General features: G+C 41.7%; 1 protein-coding gene across 2 annotated transcripts; it reads right to left on the reverse strand.

The window, feature by feature from the left end:
- Positions 1-830: 830 nt before the first annotated feature.
- Positions 831-7,162, reverse strand: ZNF706 (zinc finger protein 706). 2 transcript variants are annotated; one of them, XM_016147546.2, is made up of 4 exons: positions 6,948-7,162; positions 3,574-3,710; positions 1,797-1,904; positions 831-1,147 (listed from the first exon to the last, which is right to left on the reverse strand). In XM_016147546.2, exons 2-3 carry the CDS (start codon positions 3,706-3,708, stop codon positions 1,809-1,811), a joined length of 231 nt encoding a protein of 76 aa, XP_016003032.1. In that variant the 5' UTR covers positions 3,709-3,710; positions 6,948-7,162; the 3' UTR covers positions 831-1,147; positions 1,797-1,808. The 2 variants fall into 2 exon arrangements, with proteins under 2 accessions (XP_016003032.1, XP_016003033.1); XM_016147547.2 differs by lacking the exon at positions 6,948-7,162 and adding an exon at positions 6,570-6,772.
- Positions 7,163-9,598: the final 2,436 nt, after the last annotated feature.

The raw sequence follows: 9,598 nt of genomic DNA on the forward strand, positions 1-9,598 counted from the left end.
ATTTACCTCATCCATCTGAATCAACCTACTTCCCCATCCTCAGAGCCAAGTGAATGTGGATACTGGCCTATTTTAATACTTTTCTAGTTCAGGTGAAGTCATACTGTACACAGTCTTTGATTTTAGGAACCAGCACAAAGCAAACTCCTAAAATCAACTACTCAAAAAGGAAAGCAGGGAGAGGGTTTTGGGAAATGACCCAGCCACGAATCATTCCAATCTTCTTGTTAATGCAAAATCCATTCTAGAATTGGTCAAGTTGTTAATAACTTCCGAAAATGCCTTCAAAATTATGGGTTTCAATTTCAAATTAAAGAACTTGAAGAATTTTCAAAGATTCCAGCATAATTTATAAAAGATAGAGCTTTACCAGTTCACATATATTCTATTGTACTTTTTAATAAATGATAGGCTAATTATTTCATCATGGCATACATTTCAGAACCTAATTTTTCAGAATGGCTAACAATCCAACTGCTTTAGGAATTTATCACTTATCTAGAGGGTATACTTGGCGGGCAGCTATAGCCAGGTCATACGGCAAGTTGAAATATTTCAACCTCAAACACGGGAAACAATCAGAGGGGGGGAGAGACACATGATTGCAATATACTAAGGCAGCAAGTAAGTCATTCTTCACCTAGATCGGCAGCTGCCTATTGAATTGTGTACACAAATTTAATGAATGAGACTGCTCTAGTTTAACTAACGAACCTGCTACTGAGTTGAGAAAGGGAGATAAAAATTGCACTTGCAATTCTAGCTGATGAATTCATTAGATTTTTATAAGGCAAATGATGTGGAAAATGAGAACAGAATTTCTAGAACCATTTATCCTGTGATGTTGTAAAATCAAAGTACTACTTTATTAAATGAGTTTTTTTTACACAATATGAACATCAATATAATTACAATTGTAAAAAAATTTTTATAACAAGGATGGACTGGTTTTCAGATTTCCAAATCAGAGTCAACTGTACATTTACACAGAATTGTCTTTGCATGAAGCCCAAAAGGGAACAGCATAAAAATGAGTGTTTCTGTAGCCCCTTTATTTTTGCTGATCAACAGTTTGTTAGAAAAGCAGCTGCAGGTTTGTTACCTAAGGTCTGAGACAGTAGAAGAGTCAAAGGTGTCATGAATTCACCTACAAAACATTAGAAAAATTTTCAGTGAATAAAAGCATTGCACAAATGTAACTTATGTAATGTCTAAAAAAGAAAGCACAATATACCTAAGCTATCGAGTTAATCTGATCAATTTGTCAACAGTTTTTTTAAACAAAAGAACTTTAAGTAATTTACTTTAAAAAGAAATAATTCTCACACATACACACACCACCATCATCAAAATCATTTGGTTGTGAGGGTGAACCCAACCACACAAACCATGTAAACTGATTTTCGAGCAACTACGGGTTTGTACAATGTACCTACATTTTGCCCTATATTTTCATCCACTTAGAAGTATCATTTCTGGGAGCAAGATCCTCAACTCCTTTATAACAGTTATTTTCTTTACGTAGGTAGGTCTCTTCCATTTTTGGATGAGTTGGCTAGCATCTCCCCGCCCCATCCTAACATTTTTGGCTATAGTAGTAAGAACTTGAGTGTTTTAAAGGGTTTGGAAGGGCACAGTCTGCAAAAATGGACTTCAAACAATTGCAAAGGTAAACAACTTAAAAAGGGGAAGCAAAAGTCTCAGCTAAAAGGTAGAAATCAATTTCACAATTACAGAAGACAATTTTGCTCTTGTATATAACTCTAACATTAACACAGAGAAAAATGGTCAATTACCTGTAAACAACTTTATGCCTGAACGTCAGCCAATTCTGGAGGAAGCGGAGTCTTAGGATGCTTGCTCTCAAAGTGCTGCTTGAAGGTCTTAGGGTCTGGCATTTGTGTCTAATTTAAAAAATTGTATGAAAAGTTAGACCTTATTCACGAAATACAAATGTGTAAGCTTTTCAAATCCTGAGCCTGCTTATGATAGACAATTACAAAACACTTTTTAAATTCCTACAACTGGGGTTGGCATATGAAGAATGGTAATTAAGATATTCCTAACATTCCCACTTTTCACATATGAAGGGGTAGATCACAGGGGATGAAGTAGTCTGATTATTTGATTAAATGCAAATAGGTAGCATGTACTGAACTCTTATTATGTATGTTAAACGTTACCTGAATTCTTATAGAAACTTCATAGTAATCAAAATTAGTTCTGATCTTCAAGTTATATGAGGAAATAAACCCTAGAGCTTAATTTGCCTAAGATATGTGCTTTAATCTAGTACTAGGTATCGCAGCTCTCAAATACACTATGCTGACTTCCCTAGGAAAGGATTTTCATTTATTCTCTAGCATGATTAGACAAAACATAAAAATATTTTGTTGGTTTGAGTTCTTAAATATATAAACTACTCTAGTACTTTTAGGTCAAAGTACTTCTTCATAGCAACTTTGTGAATTTTACTTTACCATGCTTCTCTCCAAACAGAATCTGAAGCTGCTCAATTTCATTCTTTTGCATGCATCAGAGCTCAGCATGAGTAACAGATTCCCTCCCTCTTAATGAGAACTTTTACACAGTTGGGAACTTCTATTCTGTTAGTAATGACTTCAATGGATAATCCAGGAATTATGTCTTATCAAGATCCCTTCCCATCCACAGCAATCCTACTCAGGTATAGGGCTTTGGGGGAAAAAAATGAACTGGACCAACCTACATGTATTTTTCCTTAGGTACAGCTATGCACTAACTTCAAGGGTGGTAAGCTTAAACAGGCAAGAAAGAGACTCTGGAACTTAAGGACACTTTTCTGTGGCAGAGTGGGCCAGAGGGTGGGTTCTGGAGTTGGACTGCCTGGGTTCAGACCCCAGCCCTTCTAGGCACTCATTGGGTGATCCGCAACAAGTTATTTAATCCCCACGACTCAATTAATTCTTCTGTAAAATGAACATAATAAAAGTACTTTATCTCATTGGGTTATTGTGCAGATTAATGGGCTCCTCCATGTAAAACACCTGGAGCAGTGCCTGGCACAATGTAAGCACTCAACAGCAGCTGTTACGACAAGTCTTCAAATCTAATAAAACATATTGACTCTAGTAGAACTCCTCAATGTGAATAAATTCTGTGCAGACATCCTAACTATGGATTTAGTGAAAGGAGAAAAAAAAGCACCAATGATATAACTAGAGGCTTATTCACGAATATCTTACAAAATTCAAAGTGTATTGTTTTCCCGTAAGAAGACATCTTTATTCTATTCTCCATGAGGAAAGGGACTTTGATTTGTTCACTCCTTTTCCTCAACACCCAGAAAATTGTGCCTGGCCACAGGAGTCATTCAATAAAACATTTGTTGAATGGATGAATAAAGATGATTCGAGAAGATCATAAATAAAGATTTCTAAATATATATATATATTTCTAAAATAACCAGCTTTCAAATCTCCTATTTCAAGTAAAACATTTATTTTGCCACAACTGCAAAAATTTAACCTATACAAACCAATCTCTAATGTAAGAATTGTTAATGGGAAACCCACATCCTTCAGTTTCCCTTACCCTACAGACAGTGCAGGTATATATTAAGGCAGCTTTGGCAGCAGCCTTTTGGTCATGTCCTTGTTTCTTCTTTTGTCCAGCTTGCTTTTTGGCATTTTTCTGCTGAGACTGAATCTTCTGCTGTCCACGAGCCATATCTAAAAACAGAAGTTGAGGCATCAGTGTGATTTATTTCCTCTAACAGAATAATCTAAAAATGATAACACCCTCGGAGTTGAAGACTTAAGTTTTAGAGAAAGTTGTTAATTAAAATATATGGGTTTTTAAATTCTCACATACAACGCTACTAGAGGATAAACTGGTATAACCACTGTGGAAGACTGTCTGTAGTTGTCTACTCTTACTCTATCACCAAACAATTCCACTCTTGGTATAGATTCAACAGAAATGCAAACGCATGTACACCAGAAGACAGTGCAAGAATGTTCACAGCTGGTTTCTGAAACTGGAAATAATCCAAATGCCTATTAATGCTAAAAGGGTTATGTAACTTGTGGTATACTTATACAATGAAATACTATGCAGCATTTCAAAAACAATTATTGTTACAAGTAACAACATGGCTGTATCAAGAGTTAAAGAAGCCAGATAAAAGAATGTATGTTGTATAAAGCTCAAATCAGGCAAAGCTAATCTGGGAGGTAGTGACTGGGAAAAGGGTATGAGGAGGATTTTGGAGAGACTGACTTGATCTGGGTAATGGTTATTATACAGGTGTATACGCTTGTAAAAATTAATTGAGCTGTACACCTAAGATTTGTGCACTTTACGTAATCTTTAAAGTTTACCAAAATCATTTGGTCACTTTCCACAAGTATTTTCCGCTTCCAGCATTCCTGCTGTGACTTGAGATTTACAACTTTAACAGAAATAAGAGCTGTCATCTAATGACTCCAAAAGAGACCATGTAAGAGTTGGTAACTCTTAAGTACTTCGGTTTCAAAAAACTACTGTGCTATTATTCTAAATCTTTCTTAAAAATTGGTCTTTGTAGGATTGCTGAACAAATTATGAAGATTAAATAAGTTCCCAATTGAGAATGAATCTTGTAAAAAGAGTAAGGGTACTTTTACAAAAATGAAAGATCCCACTATTGATTACCAGTGGTCTGTAAATTTTAAACTTTTCTATCACTGCAGCACATGAGCACACAATGGATCTACCTTAACTTCACAAAAAAGAGTGCTGGCTTTTTTTTTTCTGACTGGAACCCTAACTAGTTAATGCAACAGTCCCCAACCTTTTTGGCAACAGGGACCACTGGATCCCATGAGAATCTAATGCTTGATGATCTGAGGTGGAGCTGAGGCGGTGATGCTAGTGCTGGTGAGCGGCTGCGAATACAGATGAAGCTACATTACTTTATCTGGCCGCTGATCACCTCCTGCTGTGCGGCCCAGTTCCTAATAGGCCACAGTATGTTACTCAGGAGGTTGGAGACCCTGAATTAATAGATGAGGTCAAAGCATTTCACAGAAAACACTTGAGCATCTCCCACAAATAAAAAAGCTGAAAACATATATCAAGTGGACAAGGTCCCTCTAGCATTAAACGCTGAACTGAAAGTCAAATGAAATATAGAGGATCAATGCTTTTCAAGGAAGCCAATTGTATAGTTTTAACAAATTACAAAAATGTTTAACATGCTGGTCTAATATAAAAACTCCAGTACCACCAAATACTGGTAAATATTATCAGATGTATCAGTCCTTGAAGACTAAACTATTTTTTAAATCAAATTCCTAGTCAAACAGAATGATTTTCTTTTAGGTATATTAAGTCCAAATGTTATGGCAAGCTTACAAACCTAGTCCCATGGAAACAGATTTGAATACTTATGTATTATCTAGATGATAGAACTGCAGTTAGGTATTCAATCTTTATGTATCCAAATGTTTTATAACATTAGTAATGTCTCAGTATCGGTAGCTCCTGTTAGAATACTTCAGTTCTCTCATGCATCTGAACTCTTCCATGAATGTATGCTACCTATGTATGTTAATACACTGAGAGTGTGGGTAATCGCTTCATTGCTTTACATTGAAAAAACAAAAACAAATGGCAGGCCACAATTCCAGAAGTTTCTTTGATATCTGGAAGTTATTAGCTATTTTGATAACATTTCATGAAATGACCTGTACAAAGCAGTCATTAGATACTCGTTATTTTAAACTTTTATATTTATGTTTAGGATTTCTCCTGAAATACATTACACAACGGATCTAACCCATTTTCTATTGTCATTTAAAAACAGTAACAAAAAAGCCATTAAAGCTTTAATAGGTTAAGGTTGTAGTTGCTTATCCTTATTTTGAAAACAGAAAACTTAATACCAGGTAAAGGACACAGAATCAGTCTAAATTAGTAGGATAGGCCCCTAACTTCTAACAACACACAACACTGATTTCCTTTCTGAAAGCAGAAATGCAAACGAACAAACCACCTGCTTCTGGACAGTTCAACTAAGGACTTGCTCTCAAGCCAATTGAATTTTCTACAAAATCGTAAGCATAACCGCTCCTTGATTAACTGCGACAAACTGTGGGACAAGAAGTCATTAACAAATACCTAAGACTAGTTTTTAATATAATTCATTAGTGTGGTATTCGGAGGGGGATTCAAAGAAGGTAGTAGTAAAAATAACGAGTTCTTCCAAACGAGGAGCTCTCACAGGAGGTAACAAGTAAAGCCCCCAAAGATTCTCTTAAAACCAAAATGAGTTAAGAGAATATTCTGGATCCAGGAAGTAAGGTCATTCTTCATAACCATCTGAAACGAAGAGGCCTCGGCTGTAATTAACATCCTGAACCTTAGCTTTTAACTACATCCTTTTTGGGGAGAGAGGATGAAAGCAGCAGAGTAAGGTCTACTTCACCCAACACTTCACTGACCCCGGCTGCAGCCTAGCCCACCTTCCCTCCTACACCGGCCTCTCCCACCTCGGTGACCCCCTCCTCTTCTTTACTGTCACCAAGGGCCACACAACCCCCACCTACCCGCCACTTCTCACGGACTCCGGCCCGAGACGTGCTTTATGAAGGCCCTGACGCCCGAAACCCGGCCCTTTCCGCAACGGCGAGCCCCGGCCTCGAGAAACCGACCAGCTGCTGTCGCCGGGGTAAGGTTACCGCTCAGCTCCCGCGGCCGGCCTGCGACCCGGCCACCTGCAGGGCCTGGCAGGCGCCTGAGCTTCCCCTCCCTCCCGCGGCCCGCGCCGCGACAGGACTGGCCCAGCTGCCCCCGGGAGGCAGGGTAGGCCGGCGGCCCCTCGCGACCCGTGGTGACCCCCAGAGTCCCCGCCGACCCCGCCGCCGAGCGCCCACCCCGGTACCCGGGCGTCCTGCGGCGTCAGCGCCGCCCCCACAGCCGCTCACCCGGGCCGGGACAGTCTTGCGTCGGAGAGACCGCGCAGCTTGAAGGGGCCGGGGGAGGTGGCCGGAGGGAGAGGAAGGGGAAGCGCACCCAGCACCGCTTCGGCCTCCACCACCCGCCAACGAGGGGAAAGAGGAGAGCCGGGAGCACAACAGCCCGCGCCTCACACCCGCCGCCGCGCGCGCCCGCCGCCGCCTGAGCCTTGGGGAAGGCCACCAAGCCTCGTGCCCGCGCACGCCGCGCAGCTCTCCCAATCGCCCCAGTGCCCGCCCGCCCCTCTCAGCCCCCGCCCACTCGCCTTCCTGCTGCGGCCTCCTCCCCGCCCCCGCCTGGCTCGCCAGCCCGCGCCTGTTCCGGTCGCGCCGGCCAATGGCAGCGCTGCCTTATTACGTAAGCCCGAGGGGGCGGGGCCTGGCGGCGACGGCGCACCGTACGGGACGGAAACGGCCGGAGACGTCGCCTTCTGTCTCGTCGCCCCTCCTCTCTCGCCTGCTTTAGCTGGGCGGCTTCAGCGAGCTTTAGGAGCCGCGTGATCTCAGTCCTATCGAGCCGCAACCCGCAACGTGTTTCACAAGTAGCTCGCTCAGGCGGCAGCCGGACCTCGGCCCCCGCGTCCCTTCTCACGCTCCTCCCTTCTCCGCGGTGTCCGCTGCACTGGCCCGGGGAAGGGCCTGGAGAGGAGCGCTGGGGCGGTGAGGGTCACCCACCCGGGAGCCCGCCACCGTGCGCAGCGCCGCCCCCATTCCCCGTGAGGCCAGCGGACCTGGTGGCCTTTAACAGGGCCGCGCAGCCTTTGTTCTCTCACCAGCTGCGTTTTACCTCGTTTCCACGGAAACCCGGGTTACTTTACTACTCGGGATTTTAGTGAGTGCAAGATAAAGCCTGACTGCCTCGCTGAAAATTGCTGGCTAGGCCTTCCTGACCGGTTAGGCTGACTACTAACAATATACTGAGTTGCTACCAAAGGAATGTTTAAGTTAATTTTGTGTCTTGATTTACAGGCCATGACATTTAACTCCCAGTATCTGCCAAGCGCGATGGTGATCGCAGTGACTTATCTGGAAGTGTTTGAAACACTGGCTTTATTCTGCATCCCCCCTACCCTCTACACACACAATAATTTCTAGTCAGATCTAACAGCAACAATTAAAAAGGAAGCTTTTGCATTTGACTGTCAGCTTGCACACAGCATCTAATCAAGTTGACCTGTCAATGTCCAGGCGACGTGAGTTAAATATAAATACACCCCAAGCTACCTGGACTGGGGTATAGGTACCACAGAATTGTTTAAAATAGCCAGGAAGGCGTTAGCTGCTCAGTTGGGTGGCATGCAGTGATTTGGTTGTGCAGTCTTGTATTTTCAGCCTTGTTTCAGCTCCTCGCACCTTCAGTTTATATACCCCTCCTCCCATATTGAAGTTTTAAATCGCATGTTTACATTTCATTAATATCTTTCCAGGACTCAAATGTAAGCTCATTTTCATCACTGTTTACCCAGTACCTACCAATCTGTGTTCAAACATAGTAGGCATTAAATAAGTGGATATTGAACAAACGAACTGGATATGTCTAAAGAAAGCAGGACTTTTATTTACATATGAAGCTATAGCTTAATCATTAATAGCATTACCATAATAATTGTATTAACCTGGCTAATAGGTGGATGTGATACTTGGAGGACCTAGAGACAGGAAATCCAAAGAGCTATGTTTGTTTAGCCATGAGAGTGGGCAATGGCAGAGAAATCTGGTTAGCAGAAATGAGTCTTTTTAACTAGAGATGATTTCTGTTGTGAAATAGGATCAACGTGTCACTTGTTACCAAGGCCTAAATGAAATATCCATTAAAGCCAGTGGTTCTTAAATTTTTTAGTTATACCACCTTTGAAAATTTGTTAAAAGCTGTAGAATTTGCCCCAGAAAGTTCATATACATATCAACATACCAGCATTGGTAGAGTTTCTCAACCTTGGCGCATTTGACACTTCCGGGTAGACAATTCTTTGCTATGGAGGACTGTCCTGGGAACTGTAGGATGTTTAGCAAAATTCCTATCCTCATCTCCAGTTTTGAGAACTAAAAATGTTTCCAGACATTAACGAATGCCCTCTGGGGGTCAAAATCCTCACTTGTTGAGAACCACTACCCAAAGAATATGGTAGTATGGTAATTTTATAATATGGTTAGGGCATTTGAAATAAAAGGAAATAAAAATGAAAAAGAAATAGATAAGATTCAACATCTGTGAAGTGACAAACAGTAAATGGAAGGCAGATGAATTAATGTTACTAGCAGCTGGTGTCCTACTTATGTTATAGAAATGTGACAGCAAATAGGATATGAGCTCCTTAGAAGGATTTTTATATGAATTTCTGGTTTTAATTATGAATGCTACAATACTTCTACTGACCGTTTTTCTTCTTCTGCCTTTAGACCAGCGGTCCCCAATCTTTCTGGCACCCGGGACCTGTGCTCCTATGAGAATTTAATGCCTGATAATCTGAGGCGAAGCTAAACCGGTGATGCTAGCACTGAGGAGCAGCTGCAAACACAGATGAAACTTGGCCTGCTTACTGGCTTGCCGCTCACCTTCTGTGTTGTGTGCAGTCTAGTTGCTAACAGGCCACAGACCAGTACCAGTCCGCAGCCTGGAG

Source organism: Rousettus aegyptiacus, unplaced genomic scaffold (assembly GCF_014176215.1).
Source record: "Rousettus aegyptiacus isolate mRouAeg1 unplaced genomic scaffold, mRouAeg1.p scaffold_m13_p_15, whole genome shotgun sequence".
NCBI lineage: Eukaryota > Metazoa > Chordata > Mammalia > Chiroptera > Pteropodidae > Rousettus > Rousettus aegyptiacus.